This window comes from Lolium perenne, chromosome 7 (assembly GCF_019359855.2).
Source record: "Lolium perenne isolate Kyuss_39 chromosome 7, Kyuss_2.0, whole genome shotgun sequence".
NCBI lineage: Eukaryota > Viridiplantae > Streptophyta > Magnoliopsida > Poales > Poaceae > Lolium > Lolium perenne.
In genome coordinates this window covers 147386931-147411884 of record NC_067250.2, presented here as the reverse complement: position 1 = coordinate 147411884, position 24954 = coordinate 147386931, and the positions used below count along the sequence as shown (strand labels likewise).

General features: G+C 45.0%; 1 protein-coding gene and 1 long non-coding RNA gene across 4 annotated transcripts in view; both read right to left on the bottom strand.

The window, feature by feature from the left end:
• LOC127300840 (uncharacterized) overlaps positions 1–5137 on the bottom strand; it is a 132514-nt gene extending 127377 nt beyond the window's left edge. Inside the window, exons 1-2 of one of the 2 annotated variants that reach the window (XM_051331036.2) lie at positions 3343–5137; positions 1804–2208 (exon numbers count right to left, since the gene is read on the bottom strand). In XM_051331036.2, the coding sequence (XP_051186996.1) occupies positions 3354–4958 (1605 nt within the window). In that variant the 5' untranslated portion in view covers positions 4959–5137 and the 3' untranslated portion in view covers positions 1804–2208; positions 3343–3353. Of the gene's footprint in view, positions 1–1803; positions 2209–3342 lie in introns of those variants that run through there. The other variant, XM_071823669.1, reaches the window with a different exon arrangement.
• A 2755-nt stretch (positions 5138–7892) lies between these two features.
• On the bottom strand, positions 7893–10146 carry LOC127300838 (uncharacterized). Of its 2 annotated transcripts, none has more exons than XR_011748967.1 (4): positions 10056–10146; positions 9037–9365; positions 8854–8928; positions 7893–8410 (listed from the first exon to the last, which is right to left on the bottom strand). It is a non-coding gene; the product is annotated as an uncharacterized lncRNA (long non-coding RNA). The 2 variants fall into 2 exon arrangements; XR_011748966.1 differs by having other exon boundaries at positions 8854–8923; positions 10056–10144.
• Between the last annotated feature and the right edge of the window lie 14808 nt (positions 10147–24954).

The window sequence follows — 24954 nt, the reverse complement described above, 5'->3', positions numbered from 1 at the left end:
ACAAACATGAAAGCATTCGAGAAACAGATATATTAAGAAAGCGCAACAAGCATGACAGCTTCCGAGCAACTAATAAGGAACAGGCTTTCGATGATATACTTGCAACAATAATGTATCTCCAAATCAATATCTCAACATCAGCAAATCGCATGGTCTTATCAGTAATCTTGTTCAGCTAACCGGCCACAAGATCAGGCATTGAAGTTTGACAAATGAAAAGCTATGCTGCCTCAGCCCCGTCAGCACTTTGGATGCTGCTTGCTGCAAAGTCATGAAATGTAAACATAAATTTGAATATTCCATAACTGGATTAGTGCAATACAGTTTTATTTCATTGCACCACTTTGAAAAAAGTTCTACAGATCTTAAAGCACAGAATTTCATGAATTAATTAACAAGTAAACATAAATTTGAATATCCATAACTGGATTATTGCACTAACTAATTATTGACAGTTAGTTTTCAGGATCTCCTGAACAGATCAAGCAAACAGATTTCAAATATTAGAGATTGATACTTCTGTTTCCGTGTTAATGTCAATTGCAGTAACGCATCAATAATCATGCACATATCTGCAATGGATCCACTGTATAGTATTTATCTATCTTCATGCCTATCTCTAATGCAGTATTGTTTTAGTTCATTGCACCACTTTGAAAAAAAAGTATTAAAGCACAGTATTGCAGTAGTTGACAAACAAGCATAAAATTGAATATCCATATTTGGCTTATTGCACAACCTAAATCAGTTTTGTGCAGAAATAAATATATTTGGCACATAGATTTGTATTTCAATGGTTATAGCATTTCCCTCGAAGGTGGCTTAGTTTCGGATTTAAGAGACAGATTGCAAAAGAGAGAACAAGATTCCTCATAACTGTGCTGCAGGCTAAAAGCTAGTTTGGTTTCAAAAGCCTAGGCTGGAAAATGATTAGGCAATGCCAGTACAGTTTCCGCTGTTGTACAAGGTTCATTTACAGAGGTTACACATGAAAGACGACAGATATTAAGCAAACGCAGAAGATGACAGCGTCGGAAACACCTGATGAGGAATATAGGTTTTCGGTAATACTTGCATGTATGCCTTTAGAAATGTCAAAAACTCACCCCCTGTTACCAGTAGTCTTATTCAGCAAACCTCCACACGCTCTAACATTTAACTTCGACGAATGAAAAACTGTGCCACCTCCGCCACCCGTCAGCACCTTTGGATGCAGCAAAGTATTCTAATAACAAATATTCTGTGCAAAATATGAACCAGCGGCATGGAGCATGATGCCATCGGAGAAATCCACATGCCAGGATGAACTATCAACAACACTTTAACAGTTCAACCTACTAAGCAGAAATGCCAAATAACCAGAAGTCACAACTAAGACAGATGGGGATGCCTATTCTGTGAGGACAGGACAATCAACAATGCTTGGCACATTTAAGTTCGCCAAAATATTTTTTCGCGAAAACGCAAAAGCCTTGCGTTTCGATGCATTGATAGATAAAGAAGAGAAAGATTCTAGAGAAAATAAGCAAGTCATGGATTTTGACGAATCAACATAAATATACTAAAGTGGACAGGACAAAATTCTTTCCTGCTCTGTGGCCAAAACTCAGAGCAGAGCAATTGAAACTCGATCATCAACTCACTGGGAGATCACTGCTACACAATTCATTCATATGCGTCATCTAAAAGAAATGCGGAACCATCAAGTCATTTTTCATTTAGATGAAATGCATGATATCCATCCATCATCCACAAGACCACAAGGAATGCAGGATCGTCAACTCACCGCAAGAACCCATACAGTGAAATGCTTCATCAGGAAGGAAGCAGTACCAACCACATCACATTGATGGATGTCAGAAGAGCAACACTGCAGCAGCAACTACAACCAGTATCACTAAAAACATGTTCAGCGATTGCGCTGAATGCATTCAGCAGTTCTGAATCTTTGAACCGCGAGGCTAAGACAGATAGGTTCCTCCTATCAGGAGTTCGTATCAAGTTTAGCTAGCAAAAGAAACACAGGAGCTGCTGAGTTTTCTGAACAACTGAACCTATATCTATCTATCTATATGCACTAGTAGGCGTCCGGATCTGTTGTCGTCATGTCCGAGGCAACAAAACATCTGAAGAGGCGAACTGTCAGGACTCCTGCTCTGATCTTTCCCTACTCTGCATCGACATCTGGGTGTCGCAGCACATTGGCAGCTGAATCAGAAGAACACATTGAGGCAGTTAAGCAACAGATTAATAATCTAAATCTCAGAGATTTGCAAAACAAGAAATTGGTAAGAAGGTCAGCAAGATAAATCCCAAAAACAGTTATAATGTGCAGAAACTTAGCTTTTATGTGCTACTGTAAGATACAAGCTGAACTTTGTTCACAGATTCTAACAGAAAATTAGTATCTTCTCAGCAATGGCAAGATGAGATGACTTGACTGTTTTGGTTTTGTCGGTTCCATAACTCCCACTAGAGGTAACGAGTACGGAATGAACAAACTGAATTGTTTGAATCAAGGACAGTAGTGCAGACATGATTATGCGACTTATGGAACGTTTTTTTTAATCAATATTTGAAGCATGTGTACAGAGGCTGGTAAATCCACAAGGCGCCTACTCTTTCCAAGAACAATCAGATTAGTACACTCGGTGAAAATAAGAATCCACATATCTAGAATAACATCATTCCCCACAACCAATTCAAGACTACCAATATGTACTTCTCGCCAAAGATAATCAGGGAAGCAGATCAACAATCAAAATCTAACAGTTTTGCTGAAATAAAAGAAATCTTAACTATACCAAGAATACACCTCATGTACAAAACCTAAAAACAATAGTATGTGCATAAACTTGCTTCAATTTAGTACTATAGGATAGAACCTGAATTTCGTTCATAGTTTATTCAACACAAGTAAGAATAGGCTAAAACTAAACAGATATCACTAACTTGTCTGTCAGGCTGAAAGAGAGACGACTCAACTGTTTTGGCTTTTGTAGTTCCATAATTTCTACTAGGTTTACTCAATATATAATGTTTTAGGCGGCAAATTGTAGCAAAATGATAGAACTAATTATCTGAATCAAAGCAGTAGTATGAAACCAATAAGTTCTATATAAAGGTTTGCTCCAAACATGTGGTTTATAAATAAAGAGGCCTTGATGCACAATATTTTGACAGACAACACAGCTCTACTGCAGATATAATGTTCTGGTTTTACAACTGTACAAGTGGAAAAGAAAAAAAGGCCAAAAGATCACTAAAGCTATCTATCCAATGTTGAATGATGGCACACTATTAGCATTACTGATCACATAGGTAAGAATACACTCCTCATACCTTCAGATATATCAGTGATGATGCACTACAGATTTAAGCAACCATTGGGTTACGGAGAGAGGAAGCTGTGGCTGTCGATCATCCCTTCGTAGTTTGTACTTGAAAACCCTTGAACCTGGCATACCATCTGGCCAGAAAGCCACCACATCGTACAGCCCATCATAGATGAACTTTGGGAATTCTTTGACTACTGAATGGCTGCCTTCTTCCGGTCTGATGCCATGAGTTACTCGGACAGGTATCCCTCTTTCCATGCTATTCTTCAAGGCAAGGTTCGCTTGCTCAAGTTTTTGATCCCCATCCTGATCGGTACCGGCAGCTTTACCTCCAGAGCCAATATATATCAATTCACCAGAGCTACTACAGTATTCATCAAGATAACCTCCTGAAGCAACTATGCTTACTGCAATTGGCTCACCGTCAGTGTCTTTGGTGGTGTCAATACCTGCCTGGAGGGGAGTGTGAAGACCAACAATGGCCAGCTCGACTCTGAAAACAAATTCATCACCAACTTCAACACCATCAACTTCGCCGACCATTGACCGATACTTGATAAAGTCAGGTAAGTTTTTGATGACCTTGTACGCTGCAAGGTCAACTCTCGAAAGATTGATCGAACCCTGCGCTTGTTCAAGGAACCTGCACAAGAACTCAAATCTCCTACAGATCCTCCTGACCCTGACACGACGAACATCATCATTTGCTCCTCCATATCTCCCTTGGCGGCGTATAGAACGGCATAGCTGAAGCTTTCCTTGATGACTAGCAACTGCCATCAGAGTATCATCATCATAATCCAAGTACACCACACTTTTTGGATTCAGTTTATCCTTGGCAACGAACACATATTCGAATTTAGATTTCTCCTTGTTGCTAGCCACTGAGGAAACATGAATGGTAGCAGCACTTGTAGAGCAACAGGGAGTTACCAGATGTGGCTGGACTGCCATCCGACGCTCACCCAGATCATTGGCCATATCTTCCAAACTGTCCAGCGTGTCAGAGATCTCACCCTCCTCCAATTCCTGACCCTGTACTGCTAGAGATTCCAAATTCTTCTTGGCTAGTTGATCACGCGGAGCTCGAGAGAACCATTCTGCCCCAACTGAATCCTGTGATTCTTTCCGCACCATGGCATTGGGGCCATCACCATACCAGTCGGCGGCCGGAGCAGCGCGCTTCGCAGCCACCACCTTGTCCAGCACATTCTGCAACAAGACTCCCTCCTGAACGCCATGAGAAGGGGCAGCTCGGAGTCGAAAGAAGCCCATATCGCCGCTGCGCACGACCGGAGCAGCCGGTTCCCTCCCGCAGACGTGCGGAAGCCGTCGGGTAGGGGACACGGCCCTCCGCTTGGGCAGCGGAGGTGCGGCTGGCGCCAACCCCCTCCTCCGCCCAAATCCACCACCTCCGCCGCCGTTTCCCCCGGCCGTAACAGGGCCGGAGAACCGCTCCGCGCCGTCCGGGACCAAGTCACCACCCGCATTGCATCCCGCGGCTGCAGCCACCGCCGCCTCGTCGCGCTCCGTTCCATGGAGGCCAAACCCTCCCTCCTGTCGACGGGCGGAAGCAGGACGACGAAGCCAAGGGCGGGTGCGCGCGCACGAGTGCTCCATGGGTGGCGACGATGACCGCACGCCGCCGTCGGGCTTCGCCCCCGAGGGGTCTGCTCCGCCGACGAGTGGAAGTTGGTCGGCAGCGGCGCGGCGGCGCGGCAAGTTGTGGAGGCGCGGCGGCCGGCGGGGCAGTTTCGATTTTGGGCAAGGGAATGGTGTGGCAGAGAATTAATTAATTAATGAGCGTGCTCTCCTCCAATTATACTGGCTAGTATTTCCAGATTTTTTGCCCATGAAAGAGTAATGTGTTCTTTTTTACTGCCAAGTAAAGTTTTTTTTACTGATAGATGACTGTACCTTCACAGAGGCTGCATGTCTCGGACTTGACTGTTTACTGTAACTAGTATAATTGCCCGTGCGTTGCCACGGGGTTTGAAATATCTTTGGTTGCCACAATATATAAAATCAATGCATGTGAAGATATCCGAGCTATTGTAGGAGAGCCGCCACCAGCAAGGCGAGCTAGCAACCCAGCAGACCAGCCTCTGGGTTTTCCTGATGTCTTAAGCTCAGATCATCTCATGTTAACATTGTCTTGGAATTGTTCGCTGTCCAAAACCAATTTCTTTGTGGCTGCTCGTCCAGTCATAGGTGCATACTCGTGACCGCTTGCTGTGAAAGACCACCATCAATAAGAGTTATCATAAGTAAGGGAACAGAATACTAATATTGTGTAATTTGGTTATACCTACTTGTATAAGAATTTAATATCACGCCGCATGTTTTGAATCACATATAACTGCCAAAATAGTATTTAATTGAATTAGAAAGGAACCATTGCCAAAATATCCCGATGTCAGTTAAACATTTAAATGAAAGAAATAAAATGCTAGGGCATAAAAGTTCTTCAAATTACACAATCACCTATCAAACAAAAGAAAATGTGGAAAATTAAATAAATGAGTCTTCGGACAAAGAAAAATAGCTCATGTACTTATACAATTGTATTTTTAGATATTACAATGGATGATAAGTTTATCTGTTTATCTTAATATTTAAATGCATGTGTGTTGCCACGGGTCTCAAAATTCTTTTACCGCACATTAAACACAATAGATATAAAAAAATATGTACAAAAACTATAGCTATGCCTTTATTTTAAAAAATTAATAAGATGCAACTCCATCGAAATTCTTTTCTCGCTGCACACCACAAACTTTATACGTTCTTCTCAACCCTATATATGATCTTCCACGTATTTGTTCAGCTCACTCCACAAGTTACAAGCCATCCTGCTTGTCAAAAGATCCTAACCAGGGACATACCTGCATTTACAGTTACAAAGAGAAAATGTTGGTTGTTGATAAATCTCACATTCAGTCTGTTTCAGGAAAAACTTGAGGACGGTATATGCTCATCCCCTGATTCCCCGCACCGAGACTTGACGCTGGCCTTTAGCTTGAGGACCAGAAGCTCAGCGTACCTAGCTTAATTGTAGCAATGTATGCATCAAATTATACATGCTTTCTTCGATTCGATCCTGGGCATGATCTCTAATTTTGCTTCTCTGTCACATTTTTCAATCTACGGATTGTATCCAACAATTATCACTTCGGAGTCGTACAACCATTTCCTCAGCTACACACATGTATCATATTGGCATCTTTCACACATCCTTCCTTTTAGAAAGTTATTATCAATCACTTCTCTTATATTGTTAACTTATATTGTTCATTCAAAAACTGTTTATAAGACTGAATGAGTCTATGCCATGTTTAAATAGGGTAAGAGGTTAATGCAGGAAAATTTCTTTGTTTGGATTTTAAATTTTTAATTGAATGAAAGCCCTAATAAGTAATATAAAAAGTTATTTTCCAAATGTATAGGAGACAATGTAACAAAAGTTTCAGAATAAAAACTATAATAGAACTGAACACATGGTGAGTCCAACACCCTCCTCTTTCCTTCTATATAGTTATTGTGTTATTCACTTCTCTTATTGTTTACTCACTCTGAATAGAGGAGTCGATGCTATGTTTAAACAGGATAAAACTTTATGCAAAGAAGTTTATTTGATGGAATTTTGAGTGAACATAAGGTATGCCAATGACATATAGAAGTAATGATTGTTTCCAAATATATAGGAGGCACTAACATAAATCAATTTCAGAAAACTATAGACCAATAATCTTACTATACAAACATATGCTGTTAGCAATGGAGTACAAGTAAACCACAAGATTATATATACATAACCGTAAAGAAACATATTGTGACACAAGGGTAATACAAACCATTTTCAGCTTACGGGTAACGTTCCTGGAGCATACGCTGTGCTGCTCCCAACCTTAGATTGCTTTCCAAACCATCATGAATTTTTGGCTTTGCGGACTTTAGCCAGACTCTTGATGAAGGATGTGCATGGAGCCTTGCTTTCTGTTGAGGAGCTGCTTTGGTTCGTCTCAAAAATAAAAAAAATCAGAACTCGAGGGTCTGGACTGCTTGCTGATCATACCATGGGAGTTGGCTTCCAAATTTAAATTTGGTTTTGTTCGTTTTTTTTCCTCATTGATGGCTCCTGTCAGGTCCAATTCTAGCATCCCGATCGGATCTCTTTCAACATGGTGAGTAAGTTCTGGTTTTGGAACATTTGAATTGTTTAGTGTTCTCCTATTATTTTCCTTCTTGTTTCAAACGTGTGCATCATTGTTATTTCTCAATTTTATCAAAATATAATGTTAATTATCATATAATTTATGGAATGCAATAAGCAAGGGAAAAGTGAGCAATCTAAGTAGTTGTACTCACTTCCGTCTTCACCCATTTCGTCAAAGAACTTCAGGCTGCTAATTAGAGGTGCAAAGAACTTTAATGAGAACTTCCATACTCACTGACTCACTAATTAGCACTTCAGGCTGCTAATAATAACGGAAGCTAATTAGACAGCTCTTCAGCACTAATTCAAATGAATATATTAGTACCTCAAAGAGTCTCTGGTACAAAGAATTCTCTTTCATCTGAAGGTGGAGAACGAAGGTCTTCTTCTTCATCATCATCATCCAAAATAAGAGATTGTATATGGGAGTATTGACTTCAGCTAAGAGATGAGTATTGACGAACAAACTGATGAAAGGTCATTTAGATGCCTCATATTGTTTTTGGTAAGGGGGCTCGTAAATTAGATTCTCATACTTTTTCATTAAGATGCAATAAAGGTCAATTCTGTAATTTTGTAATTGGGAAAAATAAGGTGCTGGCTATTATTTCAAGGTTTAGCTAACTATTTTACATTTTTAGTAAAACATAAGGAGAAATAAGTCTATAAAAAAGGAAAAAGATAATTATATAAAGCAGGTGTTGAAGAGGCGCTAGATGACCTCATACTCCATGGACGATGATAGGGAAGCGGTGTTGACAATCTCAAATCGTTGATTAAATATGTTGTTTGGTAGCCAAGGAAAATGGCATTTGCCATTACGTTGATTAAATACATCATTTGACGCTTCATGGTCCTGAACAAATAAATAATTCGATGTAGACAATTGATTATAAATACCAACTACAAGTAACCTACCGCTGGAAGGTACTAACAGTACAGGAAAAATAAATGCATGCCCTTCAAAAATGTGAAGCATACTAAAAGCTTCTACATCGGAAGGGGAGGAAGAAGTCATGCACACAAGGAACCGATGTTTCAGAATTCAGACAGTATATGGAAAGTAAATGTTATTCACAAATGCGTTTTGGTGTGGTAAAACACGAACAGTAATAATTTTCCTCGAATCCAACCATAATTCGCAAAACACCATAACCCTCAAAAAATCCAAAGATCTCTTATAGGTAAACTGATATTCTACAGTGGCGATGAAACTTCTGTTTAGCCTACATAGAGTACAATAACTTTCTAAGAACCAGAAAATAAGATTAAGAAAATACTTTTTGTTGTTCACATTACCTTGTCACCGCTGTAGGATCCAGATGAGGCCGGGTCGATTCCTGACTCCTGCACTATGGACCTGCCACGTCTGCACTAATTAACAACAACACGTGTTAGAGACGGCCGACACTATGTCTATGTAATAACATTTCACACATCATTAGTCAAATATAGGTAAATAGGTTAGAGGAAAGCACATACTCCGGCTTCACAATCACATGTCAGAAATCTGAGCTAGGTTTCAGGCAAGCACGCCAACGAGTTCACTCAACGAGCTCACAATCATCACATCTGGAAAGGGAATTCACCTGCGGCATGTCTCCTGTGGAGGTGTAGAGGAGTTGATGACCAACGCCAAGAGCTGACTTGCCAAGACACACGCACCGGGCGAGCCTAGAGTTCACCTGTGTCACGGAGGCTCGCACATCTGCATCCTCACGTTCTAGCTGCAACCACGGCATCATCCGTGGCCTCCAGGTCGTGGCCCTCCAGGTCTGATCTGGGCGAGCCAGCCGCCGACGTCGACACCGCTACAGCCACCATAGATTGAAACAATGACATAAAGGTGAGAATTATTACTTAAGTAAGAAGAACCTTCTATTGTGAAACTCCTAAATCTAGTAGGCACATGAATTAGAAGTATGGCCTGCCATAGATTGAAAGAATTTCAACCAATTAGGACAAATAAAGGATAAGAGTAGGTGGTAGCTATTTTTGAAATGGGTCAGTTGAACATCTGTACCAGCTCGCATTAACAAAGGTTAAAAAATCTTCAAAAAACGGAAGAGAAGAAAGCTGAACAATATGGCAAGTAATCCATGCATGCATGATACCAGATCCTTAAACAATTCTAGTGATTTTCACCATATAATAAGTGGTTTAAGGGGAAGCCTATGTATACATCTAAACCTGACACAAACGAATCAATACTCTTAAGAATAAAACCCAACATATCTTCAACACTGCATAGCAGACCAACAGTTTATCGGATAAATTCATGTGGTGCTACTCAAGTACACAAATCATCTGTGCACATCATATGTAAAACTACAGACCTTCTTAGTATGCAACGATTACATATAGATGAACAATTCAGATTACCCCAAAATAATAGCAAGGTGCTTCCCGATTAAAAAGATGAAAGATTCAGACGATAGTACACGCAAAGTGGTAGGATATTAGGCATCAAGTCAAGAAAAAGAGGAGAATAGATAATTCACCTTGCTACGGTAAGCAGATTATTATGTCTCTTGCCAATCCGGGTGCAATTAGATTCTGAAAAAATAACAAAAAATCCATTGTCTATTTCCTTAGATCTTTTAGAAATTACAAAATCTGTTGACCTTGCATATGGTCGTATCTCACCTGATCCGTTCTCCCGTACAGCCCCATGGTTTGGTCAGTAACGCATCGTCTGGGAGCTCCCTGTATAGGCCGGTGGCGATCAGATCGGGTCACCGGCGGCGAGCTGATCGGGAGGCCGTCGTCAAGTAGATCAACAGGCACAGTCCGGCGGCGAGCAGATTGGGAGGCCGGCGTCGAGTAGATGAGCGCCACCGGTGAGCTCCTGCACAGGCCGGCGGAAGTTCGGCATGTACGGAGGCTGGGCCGAGCTCCTGTCCAGGAAGGCGTTGATCAGATTGAGAAGCCGGGAGATGGGGTGGTCGAGAGGTCGGAGGTCGGGGGCGACGGCACCGTGAGAACCTGGTCGCGCGGAGGCTTGGCGAGGGATGTGGGGATGGCAGTCGCGCGGAGGCTTGGCGAAGGTACCACCAGAGACTGGGTTAGAGTTTACTGGATTGACCATGAGCGATTGTCAAAATTTACTTCAGTAATATAAGCTCCCCGTGCTATTTCTTCGTAGATCCAGAGCGATTGTCCCTGACTCATGGCCAATCCATTCTTGACTCTAGACGGGGGAGACGATGACATGGATTTGCCATAACCTCGCCGCCGAGGAAAAGGCAGAAGGGGAGATGGGATGTGGAGATGCTGTTGGAAGCTGCTCTCTACTGCCAAAGGGAGGAGGGGGCGGCGGGCGGGCGGCGGGATGTGGAGATGGAGGCGGGCTGCGTGAGCGCGAGGATTGCGTCCCGGGTGAGGAGCGAGGGTTTCGGGTGCCTACTGCCTAGGGTTTCCGTTCCCCTCGAGTTACTTGGGCTTTGGCCCAGTTGGGCCCGCGCGAGATGACGGAATGCTGGAAGAAGCGGACGAGGTTGACGACCAAAACTTTGGTTGTAGTGAGAGGTGGCAGAATAGGGAACACGTTCCTCCTTTTTAAGTAGTGTAGAAATATGTACTACCAAAAACTTCCTAGGACAGGTAGATATCATCTTCATCGCAAAGTTTTCAATTGCGAAATCTTCTGTACAAATAATCATAGTGAAAATACTCATCACGTGTATTGGAAAATTATCGGTGTTTGTTGGATGGGAGGACGGTGAAAGGATCAATGGTTGCGATAGGAGCTCAACTCTAATGAGGAGTTAGATGTTTTGCCTGTATCCAAAATCATACAATTTGTGGGATCATCATCTTCCAAAACTTAGTTTCCCATGCTATCATCATTCATTCTCAAGTTGACTAAACTAACGTCGTGGTAAAATGTGCCATATAAACATTAAATATTGCATGTAGTAGTAACCAGAGTTAGTTTTTTTTAATGTAGAACAAGTAATGAGATTGAGAGAAAAGGAGGGCGTGGCCTTTATCTCGACATAGTCGCCGGTAGCAAAGGAGGGCACATCCTTGGCCTCCATCTCACCGGAAGTCGCCGATGTCGGAATGCGAGTGGCGGATGTGGTGCACCGGAGTGAGGGTTTTGGCCTGCATCGGCCGCTTCGAAAGCGATATATACCGGCCAATATGGGCTGGAAATAGGGCCCAAGAAAAGAATTACTAGCCAAATCCCGTATACGGGATCTAATCTAACCCAAATTTGGGTCCAAACTAGCAAACCAACCTGCAGACATGTTGTGGTCTAAGGCCATGGTCGACGCGCCGGTACGCACGGCGCTAGAGAAAAACAAATCTAGTGTTTGTATTTTTTCGATTTTGGGAACATTCTAGAATGGTTTGGTTTTTCGTTAGGTTTTTATAAGTTCATTTAAAAATGTTTTAAACTAAAAGTGTGTTCAAATTAAAAATTGTTTATATTATTTTTTAAAATTCAAATTTTGTTCAGATTTGGATTTTTTTAAATTCAAATTTGTTCAAAATAATTTTTTGCTCAGGTTTAAAATTTTCTCAAAATCAAAATTTCTTAGATTCGAAAATTTCATTTCAATTTAAATTTGCTCAAAATCGAATTTTTCTTACATTTGAATTTTTAATTAAATTAATTTTCTCAAAATCTAATTTTGTTCCGATTCATAAAAATGGTTGGAAATATTGGTCACTGGGGTTTGAACTTGGGTCAGCTATAGTGCACCGGATTTGCAACTAGTAGGCTAGAGCTCAAATGTTGTAAAAACTAAAACAATGCAATACTACTTCTTTTGACCGAGCGAATAAATGGGCCAATCTATAAGGGTGTGTTTGGTAGGTCGGTCCACTCGAGAATATATTTCCCAGCCCAGACATGCTCACCTTATACAAGCTAGGCTCAGATTTGACCATCTGTTTGGTGGGTCGGGTGTGTTCAGCCAAGTTGAATCAAGATGTTATTTGGTGCTCAGCCATGTGTTGACCGAGCGAATAAATGGGCCAACCTACCTGGAATCACCTTCAGGCGATGTGTTGTCGCGCATGCTGCTCAGAGTGGTATAGGTGGCAATTCCTATTTGACGCTCGTTGTGCACGTTAGCGTGCCGACACTCCGTGAGGGGTGATTTGGGCCTCGACGTTTTTGCAAGTTGGAGACAGAGACAGGAGGAAGATGTACAGGGAGCTCGCTGCCGACCTCGCCAAAGACGGGGATGTCGCGGCCACAACGTTGCCTGCGGAGGCGAGGAAAGGTACTTAGGGTTTCGGGTGCTGGGGTCTTAGGGTTCGAGTGCGGGGCTTGTTAGCTTTCATTCTTAGGGCTTATGGTGCTAGGGGTGCCGCCGGAGTTGGGGAGGTGGGCGGGTTTAGAGGGAGGTTAGGCTGGCGGCGAACCGACAGTGCATGGTAGATAAAGGAGGGCGGTGCGGTGAGGCACCGCGGGAGCGGAGCCGGCCGCCGGTGGAGGCAGCTGGTGGTCCGTCCGATAGTGGAGGTGGTGGCTTGAGAGCTGGAAGGCAGAGGTCGGACGTGAGGAAAAAGAAGAGATGTTGGGGACGAAGGAGTTGATGGGCTAGGGCCCTTCTTGTCTACCTCGGTGGCGTGATAGGTGCTAAACGCGCTAAATAGGAGCACCCGGTATAGGTGCACAAAGTATCTGAAGGGCTATTAAACCTCTTTTTTTTTCTTTTCTCTCGACCTGGGTCTGGACGTGGATTTCAGGTAAATGTTGGACCAAGTAAATAAATTTATTTCGATCTGTTTGTGACACCATGCATATACCCGTTTCAATTTAATAGTAAAGATGGTATAGGTGCAACAAGAGTTACCGATCTGATCGGAACTACGCCTATTGAAGCTCCTTTTCTTTTCTCTCCACCTGGTCCTGGACGGGGATTTCAGGTAGATGTTGGGTCGAGTAAATAAATTTATTTTGACCCATTTGTGACACCATGCACTCGCCAAATTGCCATTCTATTTCTTTGATATGCAAAATTTCTTAGCGTGAATTAAGAATCCTGCCACAATTATCATCTACTCTCGGCCTCCTATCTGATTTGATCAACACGCCACACTGCTAGACCCGTGTATATATTTTGCGTTAGTCCGTGTCAATTGAACCCGATCAAAGAAAGTAGTAGTTACAGAACATGTTAAAATCAAATTCTGCTAACAAGATTCATTCATGGACCAATACACAATCAATCTGCAAGCATACAAATAAGAATAGATAGTTGCATACAAGTTATAATTGCTACACCTACGGGGAGATTTTTACAAAATCTCACTTACGAGCGTACATGGAGAGAAGTTATGGGTATGTCCATCCTAAAATCAAGGAAGGAAACCACCCACGCACAAACCACTGGCTTCCACATCATTCCGTAAACGAATTTCGTAACCTGTGTCCGTAACTCTAGCATTTTCGCAATTCATATCTGTAAACTGTTGGCTGGATGTCGCATCTGCACACAGGGCACATCGGTTTGGTGTCGAGGACGCTCTGCATGCATGCGCCATGTAAGACGTGGGGCTTGCCGCATCCCGGCCACGCCGCGAGGTCATCGCCCTTCAGCGGCTCGTAGCAGATGACGCAATCCTCCTCGGTGGCGACCACCCTCCTTCGCTTCGCCGGCCTCGGTTCGCCATCCATCTCTTTGTCGTGCTGGGGAGCTTTGTGTTCATCATGGCCGCACCACACTGGCTCCGGCAGGTTCAGCTCCAAAGGGCTGCAGGGCGTGGGCCATTGTTTCGTCATCATGTCCTTGAGAGCGGCGCGCATCTGCCCCATGCTTGCCTGCGTGCAGTCCTCCTGCCGTAGGAGGCCGACTTCGACGAACACCATAACGCGGGCGGCGCCCGGCGGGAGGCTCACCATCGAAGCCAGGTTCATCCATAGCTCCCGGAGCTGCTTGTTGGAGCCCTTAGGGTATATCCGGTTGGCCAGCGACGCGCCAGCCCACGCCAGCGATCTAGCCCCGTAGCCGGCGGCAGCGGTGAGCCGGAGCTGGTACTCTTTTGTGCTCCCGCATGCTTCCACTCGGCCGTCCAACCATGCCGCCGAGAAGCGGGTGTAGCGGTACAGCACCAGGAGCTGGCTCTGACCTCCTTCTTCTTGGTCCTCCACGTCCGCGGGGGCGACCTCCATGAAGCCTGTAACTTCGGACGCGCCGTGGCTCTCCTCCTCATCATCGGTAATGGCAGTGCTCTCGACCACCTCCTGGTACTCCCACTCCTCGTCCTCGTCGTCATCCTCGAAACGGAGCGCCTCTCTAACGTAACCGTTCGCAAGAGCCGCCTCCTGACGCTCTCTGTCCTGCTGTTGGTAGTACTCCGCCGTGTGTCTCACCGGAATTGCAATAACGTTACCGTCATAAACGACGAAACGGGTGACCGTGTCGACGCAGGCGTCCTCCTCCCGCTCCAGCCAGAAGTCCTCCTCCAGCATCACTGGAGACGGCACCGACCTATAGTTCCACTCCGCCCATAGCTCGAGGCGCTGGACGTCGCCGGTCTTGGTGCGGAGCACCACGCGCACCTTCTGGCCGGTGGGTGCGCTCATCGGGTGGACGAGCTTGGCGCAGCGGACCCACGCGCGCTGGCCGGGGTTGAGGACGAACTTCTTGCTCTCGCCGCTCCTGAGGTCCACGTCCCAACCGTCCGCCATAGGCGCGGCCCGATCGATCGATGGATGCCCTTGTCTTCTCCTAGCTTGGATCGCGTGCTTGAGGGTGCTTTGTTAATTTGTGGGCACAAGGGAATCATGGGTGCTGTGATTATATGGTCCACGTACTGGAGTCGACTCCGAGTTGAAGTCTCAGTGAACTACTGATACCGAGCCGGAGTCGATCCGTGCCACCGACCTAGTTTCATGCGTTCGGCAGTGTCCCTCGTTTGCTTCGTCTTCTCGGATCCAAGGAACCAACAATCAAACGAACCCGCGCATCCATCCATCGGAGTGGCATTTGGTTAATATCAAGTCAAGGAAGACTGCTGCCATGGAATTGACGTGGGCCTGATATGCAAATGGGAACCCGGCCGCTAGGCTGGCTCGTTTGGCATGCATGCCGTATGGTATTGTTTGTTGGAACCAATCAGCTTAGGGCTACGAGTCTAGTCAGGTCCGGTTGGTAGTCAATTTTTTAAGGGTGCGTCTTGCACGCGCGTGTTCATTGGTTAATCCTGGCACACCCCTAAATAAGAAAAGTTAGTGTCCCCATTGGTACGTGGACCTGATCTTAGGAGAAAATGCGTGAAATAATTGAGATTAATTTTCCTTTTTAAATGTTCAAAATCATATAACTTTTGCACCAGATGTCGAAATTAGAATCCGCTTTCAGTTTTGAATTTCTTACTGTGAGCTCTTCAATACTAAATCTCATTTCTATGTATTTTGAAAAAGTTTTTCTAAAGTAACTTCTACGTGCGACAAAGCAATTATAATGCGAGATGATGCAATTTTAGTATGGAGCGAAGCAACTTTGCTGCACAACGTAAATCTACATTCACAACAAAAGTTGTTGGACGCCAAAGTTGCTCAGCCATCCATCAAAATTTATTCGGTGGGCACCAAAGTTGCTTCGCTGGACGCCAAAATTGGGCCGTCACAAAACAAATTTGCTCTATCGAGTACCAAAGTTGCTCTGCAGATACTAAAATTGCTTGGTCGAGCGCCAAAGTTGCTCTGCAGGGTTCGAAAACTGAGTCGCCGAACACCAAAGTTGCTCTGCAGGGCACTTAAGTTGCTTCATCACACATTCAAATTGCTCCGATGGACAAAATTATTGTCGGTCACCAAAGTTGTGTCTTCGTGTACCAAAAAGTGTACATGTTCGTTGCACACCAAAGTTGCTTTGTCGCACATCAAAGTTGTTCTGCTGCACAACAAAGTTACTCTGTCGCGCATCAAAGTTGCTTGTTAAAAAAATTCGTCGAAACATATGAAAATGTTGTCTAGTTTCGAAGATCTCGTCCTGAGAATTTTAGAAGTGAAAACAAATTGTAGTTTCGCCGGATGGTTTAAAAGTTACAGTTTATTTTTAAACAACACCTAATATGTGCTAGCTTACCATTTCTTTGACGCCTAGTGCATGTGCCCGCATGTGCCCGGGACGTCCGTCTGGCACGCACCCGCCCCGGTAAGCTTTCAGGATTTTTTTAATACTAGTTCGAGTTGGTTTGGAATATGCAGCCAAGCCCAAAATTCGTCTGGGGCCCTTTTTTCATCTGGCAGTCCCATGCAGAATCCAACTACCCGGGGAGCGCAGGATGGAGAGAAAAAGGCGTGAAGAGCCCAGAAGACATGTGAAAAATCCCGCCCTGCCAGTGGCCCCGTTCGGTCAGCGACACACGATGCGGTCCATCGTCATCTCCTCGGCTTCTACACGCCATTACTCGCCGGAGCGGCAGGCCAGTGCACACGCAGCGGAGTTATCGTCGTCTCCTTGGCTTCTGCGCCCCACGCGCCATTACTAGCCAACCTATATATCCTCCCCCAAGTTTCCCCCTTCTTATTCCTCCACGCACCGCCGATAGACCACCGAAAACTCCCTCACCTCCACACTCCCCTTTCCGACGCGCGAAGATGGCCGAACGCTACCCTGGCAATGGTGCGGCGGCGAACTGGTTTGGCCGCCGTTCCCTCCACAACTGGGATGCGCGCCTCCTCTGCGATACCAACTACCCGGAGCCACCCAATTTCTGCGGGCCGCCGTGCTGGCGTCTTAGCGTCAACGGCATCTACATCCCTCTGCCGTTGATGGGGACCGCTGCGCCCGAAGAAGAGATCTAGGTTGCCCTCGCCGTGATGTCAGATGTGGAGCGGGCCCTGCTAGAGTGCTTCTCCGACAACCACACCGCGTGGGACGCATACTTCCTCGAGCGCTATGACCGGCAGCTAGCATCCTACGAGGGCCCTCCTCTGCCGCCGGCAAGGAACAACTCGAACTGCAGGGATCGCTGGTGGAGCGCCCCAGGCCGCACCCTCCCCGCCATCCTCAGCCACATCCAGGCGGGGAACTCTCCCATCCCGCAGATGCCCCAAAGGACTCCGCGAATGGCATGTGTGTTGTCATCCTCGGGATCAGCATCGCGCTCACGCTCCTCAGGCTCTGCGGGCCAGCCACGCCGACGACCCAGCTCCGTGCTGTCAAGCCGGAGCCCGTCTCGTTGTTGCGCAACCGAGACCGCGACGGTGGGATAGTCATCCGCGAGAGGCAGCCCCGTCGCCTCCGCGCGGCCACGACCGCTTGGTCCACGTCAAGCGCAAGCCGAAAGAAGTAGGCCACGCCGACGAGAGCCTGCGCAAGCCGAAGAAGGAGTCTGCGCTGGTGACCTCCCCTGATGCCGAGGACGATGCGATCCTCGAGGCAGTGATGGCGCGTTCGCTGAACGACGTCGTCCCCGTCGACCTCCAGATGCTGATGGACCCGGCGCTCGCCTGGTCCAAGGTGGAGTGGGAGAGGGAGGAGGTGGAGCGCCAGCAGCGGCTGCTTGAGGAGGTCGTGCAGCGTCGCGCCCGCTGCGTCATCATCCTCTACGACAGCGAGGATGGCGGGGGAGGTCCATCGCCTACTCCTCGATGCATCGGGGCCCCAGGACAGAGCAACAGCCGCGAGCCACAGGCATCGACGCCGAAGTACGACGACGATTTCGACGACAGCGGCGACTACACGACATTCTACCTCCATTTCGGCATGTAGAACACCATTTTATTAGTTTTTTATCTACTGTATGTACACTGATTTTGAATATATGGGTGAATTTGGTGAAAAATTAACAAACTAACCTATATTATGAATCCCTGTAAATTTCGCCTAAATTTTACTATGTTTGTTTGAATTTGATCGCCAAATTCATAGTTTTGCCTCGATACCCCCTTCTTCCTCCACGCACCGCCAACAGACCGCCGAAAGCTCTGTCACCTCCACACTTCCCTTTTGAAAGAACATTTCATGATCTCTGAGGTTTTGTGTGTTTGTTAACAACACCGGTGACAATTTAACTATGTGTTAAGTGGATTACAGATAGAGAAAAGATATCACAGGTAAATCTCGACCCACTCAAAAAGGAAGAAAAGAAGAAGAACAAGCTGGTGGCTGTCCCTGGCCGGCACTACCGGTGACACAGGGCCGGCACTGCCGGTGGTTTCCGGCCGGCACCGCCGGTGGCTGCACCCCGGCACTGCCGGCGATTCTCTGGGTGATCGCCGGCCTGCTCGTCGACTCATCGATTCGTAAAGTTGGCCGGCACTGCCGGCGTCTCAAGGCCGGCAGGATTCTCCTCCAACGGGCAGAATAGTTGGTGGGGTATAAATACCCCCTTCTCCTACCTTGGAAAGGTGCTCAAACCCTAAGAACTTCATCCACCATTGCCGAGCCACCAAGAACACCAAAATAGCCGGATCTCCTCCCTCAACCACCCAAATCCCTTGTGCTTTGGAGAATCGAAGGAGAAGACCCCGATCTACATCCTCACCGAAGCATTTTTCATTTCCCATCATATGCTTTAGGGCCCCCTTGATAGTGTTCCTCTTTGGATCCCTAGTTGATTGTTGTTGATGTATTGTTGTTGATTGTTGTGTTGTTACAGATTTGGGAGCCTCCAATTTGGTTGTGGATGTGTGCCCCAAGAACCTAGGAAAGGCCTGGTTTCCGCCTCGAGGAAATCCCTTAGTGGAAGTGGGCTAGGCCTTCGTGGCGTTGCTCACAGGAGATCTGAGTGAAGCCTTCGTGGCTGTTGGTTTGCCTTTCGTAGCAACCACACTCCTCCAAACGTAGACGTACCTTCTTGCAAAGGAAGGGAACTATGGTAATCATCTCCGTGTCTCCGCGTGCTCCACTCTCGGTTACCTCTATCCTATTCTATCTCTTATATATTGCGTAGCTATATCTTGCTTAGTTGTTAACCTTGTCATATAGGTAAATTCACTTAGTTGCATATCTAGAGAATTTACCTTTGTGTCAATCCTAAATTGAAAAAGAACTAAAAATTGGTTAGCACCTATTCACCCCCCTCTAGGTGCGGCATACGATCCTTTCAATTGGTATCAGAGCCTCGGCTCTTATTTCGGGCTTAACCGCCTAAGAGTATGCCGGATGATGAACACTCGGAGGGGCCGCAAAGCCGGTCTCCAAGGATGATCTCAAGTCGGTGGAAACACCCTTGAGATCCGCCATGCAAACCCAAATGGAAACATTGATGAAAATGCTTGACGACCGCTTTCCCGCGGCTTCCCCATCATCCCCACCATAGAGGTAAAGGACAGGAGTGAGTTAGAAGAGGGAGATGCTTCGGCATTACCCTCCTCTACCAAACCCTTGAATGGTGATAACTTAACCACTACTAAAACTCCCATTGCATCTCCTAGGGGAACTAGTGGAGGTGAGAGCTACAATCGAGTGGCTCTGCCTTTCCTATCTCCCGATATATGATACGTCTCAAACGTATCTATAATTTCTTATGTTCTATGCTAGTTTTATGACAATACTCAAATGTTTTACAGACACTTTACATCATTATCATTATTATGCATTTTCTGGCACTAACCTATTGACAAGATGCCGAAGCGCCAGTTCCTGTTTTGTGTTGTTTTTGGTTTCAGAAATCCTACAAAGGAAATACTCTTGGAATTGGCCGAAATCAACGCCTAGGGTCTTATTTTTCCACGGAGCTTCCAGAAGACCGAAGAGGATACGAACTGGGGCCACGAGGTGGCCAGACCATAGGGCGGCGCGGCCTGGGAGGGGCCCGCACCGGCCTATGGTGTGGGCCCCTCGTCAGCCCTCCGACTCTGCCCTTCCGCCTACTTAAACTCTCTGTCGCGAATAAGTTCCAGAGACGCCGCCGCCGCCAATCCCATCTCGGGGGATTCAGGAGATCGCCTCCGGCACCCTGCCGGAGAGGGGAATCATCACCCGGAGGACTCTACATCACCATGATCGCCTCCGGACTGATGTGTGAGTAGTTCATCCTTGGACTATGGGTCCATAGCAATAGCTAGATGGTTGTCTTCTCCTCATTGTGCTATCATGTTAGATCTTGTGAGCTGCCTATCATGATCAAGATCATCTATTTGTAATGCTACATGTTGTGTTTGTTGGGATCCGATGAATATGGAATACTATGTCAAGTTGATTATCAATCTATCATATATGTGTTGTTTATGATCTTGCATGTTCTCCGTTGCTAGTAGAGGCTCTAGCCAAGTTGATACATGTGACTCCAAGAGGGAGTATTTATGCTCGATAGTGGGTTCATGCCTCCATTGAATCTGGGACAGTGATAGAAAGTTCTAAGGTTGTGGATGTGCTGTTGCCACTAGGGATAAAAGATTGATGCTTTGTCTAAGGATATTTGTGTTGATTACATTACGCACCATACTTAATGCAATTGTCTGTTGTTTGCAACTTAATACTGGAAGGGGTGCGGATGCTAACCCGAAGGTGGACTTTTTAGGCATAGATGCATGCTGGATAGTGATGCGCATAGTTGACTTTATGTCTTTTCGTTCAACACGCGTCCGTTGGGAACCCCTAGAGGAAGGTGTGATGCGTACATCGGCAAGTTTTCCCTCAGTATGAAACCAAGGTTTATCGAACCAGTAGGAGTCAAGAAGCACATTGAAGGTTGATGGCGGCGAGATGTAGTGCGGCGCAACACCAGGGATTCCGGCGCCAACGTGGAACCTGCACAACACAAACCAAGTACTTTGCCCCAACGAAACAGCGAGGTTGTCAATCTCACCAGCTTGCTGTAACAAAGGATTAGATGTATAGTGTGGATGATGATTGTTTGCAGAAAACAGTAGAACAAGTATTGCAGTAGATTGTATTTCAGTATAGAGAATTGGACCGGAGTCCACAGTTCACTAGAGGTGTCTCTCCCATAAGACAAACAGCATGTTGGGTGAACAAATTACAGTTGGGCAATTGACAAATAAAGAGGGCATGACCATGCACATACATATTATGATGAGTATAGTGAGATTTAATTGGGCATTACGACAAAGTACATAGACCGCTATCCAGCATGCATCTATGCCTAAAAAGTCCACCTTCAGGTTATCATCCGAACCCCTTCCAGTATTAAGTTGCTAACAACAGACAATTGCATTAAGTATTGCGCGTAATGTAATCAGTAACTACATCCTCGAACATAGCACCAATGTTTTATCCCTAGTGGCAACAGCACATCCATAATCTTAGAGATTTATGTCACTTCCCCAGATTCACGGAGACATGAACCCACTATCGAGCATAAATACTCCCTGTTGGAGTTAATAGCAAAAAGTTGGCTAGAGCCTCTACTAATAACGGAGAGCATGCAAGATCATAAACAACACATAGATATAAATTTTATAATCAACATAACAAGTATTCTCTATTCATCGGATCCCAACAAACACAACATATAGAATTACAGATAGATGATCTTGATCATGTTCGGCAGCTCACAAGACCCGACAATGAAGCATAATGGGGAGAAGACAACCATCTAGCTACTGCTATGGACCCATAGTCCAGGGGTAGACTACTCACACATCACTCCGGAGGCGACCATGGCGGCGTAGAGTCCTCCGGGAGATGATTCCCCTCTCCGGCAGGGTCCCAGAGGCGATCTCCTGAAATCCCCCCGAGATGGGATTGGCGGCGGCGGCGTCTCTGGAAGGTTTTCCGTATCGTGGCTCTCGGTACTGGGGGTTTCGCAACGAAGGCTTTAAGTAGGCGGAAGGGTAGGTCAGGGGGCGACGCGAGGGGCCCAGGAGACAGGTCGGCGCGGCCAAGGGTGGGGCCGCGCCGCCTACCCTCCTGGCCACCTCGTGGCCCCACTTCGTTGACTCTTCGGTCTTCTGGAAGCTTCGTGGCAAAATAGGACCCTGGGCGTTGATTTCGTCCAATTCCGAGAATATTTCCTTACTAGGATTTCAAAACCAAAAACAGCAAAACAAGAATCGGCACTTCGGCATCTTGTTAATAGGTTAGTTCCAGAAAATGCACAAATATGACATGAAGTGTGCATAAAACATGTAGATATCATCAATAATGTGGCATGGAACATAAGAAATTATCGATACGTCGGAGACGTATCAGCATCCCCAAGCTTAGTTCCTGCTCGTCCCGAGCAGGTAAACGATAAACAAAGATAATTTCTGGAGTGACATGCCATCATAACCTTGTTCATACTATTTGTAAGCATATGTAGTGAATGCAGCGATCAAAACAATGTATATGACATGAGTAAACAAGTGAATCATATAGCAAAGACTTTTCATGAATAGTACTTCAAGACAAGCATCAATAAGTCTTGCATAAGAGTTAACTCATAAAGCAATAATTCAAAGTAAAGGTATTGAAGCAACACAAAGGAAGATGAAGTTTCAGCGGTTGCTTTCAACTTATAACATGTATATCTCATGTATATTGTCAACATAGAGTAATATAATAAGTGCAATATGCAAGTATGTAGGAATCAATGCACAGTTCACACAAGTGTTTGCTTCTTGAGGTGGAGAGAAATAGGTGAACTGACTCAACAATAAAAGTAAAAGAATGGTCCTTCAAAGAGGAAAGCATCGATTGCTATATTTGTGCTAGAGCTTTGATTTTGAAAACAAGAAACAATTTTGTCAACGGTAGTAATAAAGCATATGTATCATGTAAATTATATCTTACAAGTTGCAAGCCTCATGCATAGTATACTAATAGTGCCCGCACCTTGTCCTAATTAGCTTGGACTACCGGGATTATCGCAATGCACATGTTTTAACCAAGTATCACAAAGGGGTACCTCTATGCCGCCTGTACAAAGGTCTAAGGAGAAAGCTCGCATTGGATTTCTCGCTATTGATTATTCTCAACTTAGACATCCATACCGGGACAACATAGACAATAGATAATGGACTCCTCTTTTATGCATAAGCATGTAGCAACAATTAATTTTCTCATATGAGATTGAGGATATTTGTCCAAAACTGAAACTTCCACCATGGATCATGGCTTTAGTTAGCAGCCCAATGTTCTTCTCTAACAATATGCACGCTCTAACCATAAGGTGGTAGATCGCCCTTACTTCAGACAAGACGAACATGCATAGCAACTCACATGATATTCAACAAAGAGTAGTTGATGGCGTCCCCAGGAACATGGTTATCGCACAACGAGCAACTTAATAAGAGATAAAGTGCATAAGTACATATTCAATACCACAATAGTTTTTAAGCTATTTGTCCCATGAGCTATATATTGTAAAGGTAGAGAATAGAAATTTAAAGGTAGCACTCAAGCAATTTACTTTGGAATGGCGGAGAAATACCATGTAGTAGGTAGGTATGGTGGACACAAATGGCATAGTGGTTGGCTCAAGTATTTTGGATGCATGAGAAGTATTCCCTCTCGATACAAGGTTTAGGCTAGCAAGGCTATTTGAAACAAACACAAGGATGAAGCGGTGCAGAAAAACTCACATAAAAGACATATTGAAAACATTATAAGACTCTACACCGTCTTCCTTGTTGTTCAAACTCAATACTAGAAATTATCTAGACCTTAGAGAGACCAAATATGCAAACCAAATTTTAGCATGCTCTATGTATTTCTTCATTAATGGGTGCAAAGTACATGATGCAAGAGCTTAAACATGAGCACAACAATTGCCAAGTATCACATTATCCAAGACATTATAGCAATTACTACATGTAGCATTTTCCAATTCCAACCATATAACAATTTAACGAAGAAGAAACTTCGCCATGAATACTATGAGTAAAGCCTAAGGACATACTTGTCCATATGCTACAGCGGAGTGTGTCTCTCTCACACACAAAGAATGCTAGGATCCATTTTATTCAAACAAAACAAAAACAAAAACAAACCGACGCTCCAAGCAAAGCACATAAGATGTGATGGAATAAAAATATAGTTTCAGGGGAGGAACCTGATAATGTTGTCGATGAAGAAGGGAATGCCTTGGGCATCCCCAAGCTTAGACGCTTGAGTCTTCTTGATATATGCAGGGGTGAACCACCGGGGCATCCCCAAGCTTAGAGCTTTCACTCTCCTTGATCATGTTGTATCATCTCCCTCTCTTGATCCTTGAAAACTTCCTCCACACCAAACTTAGAACAACTCATTAGAGGGTTAGTGCACAATCAAAATATACATGTTCAGAGGTGACATAATCATTCTTAACACTTCTGGACATTGCACATAGCTACTGAAAGTCAATGGAATCAAAATATCCATCGAACATAACAAAACAGGCAATGCGAAATAAAAGGCAGAATCTGTCAAAACAGAACAGTTCGTATTGACGAATTTTATTGAGGCGCCAGACTTGCTCAAATGAAAATGCTCAAATTGAATGAAAGTTGCGTACATATCTGAGGATCACTCACGTAAATTGGCATAATTTTCTGAG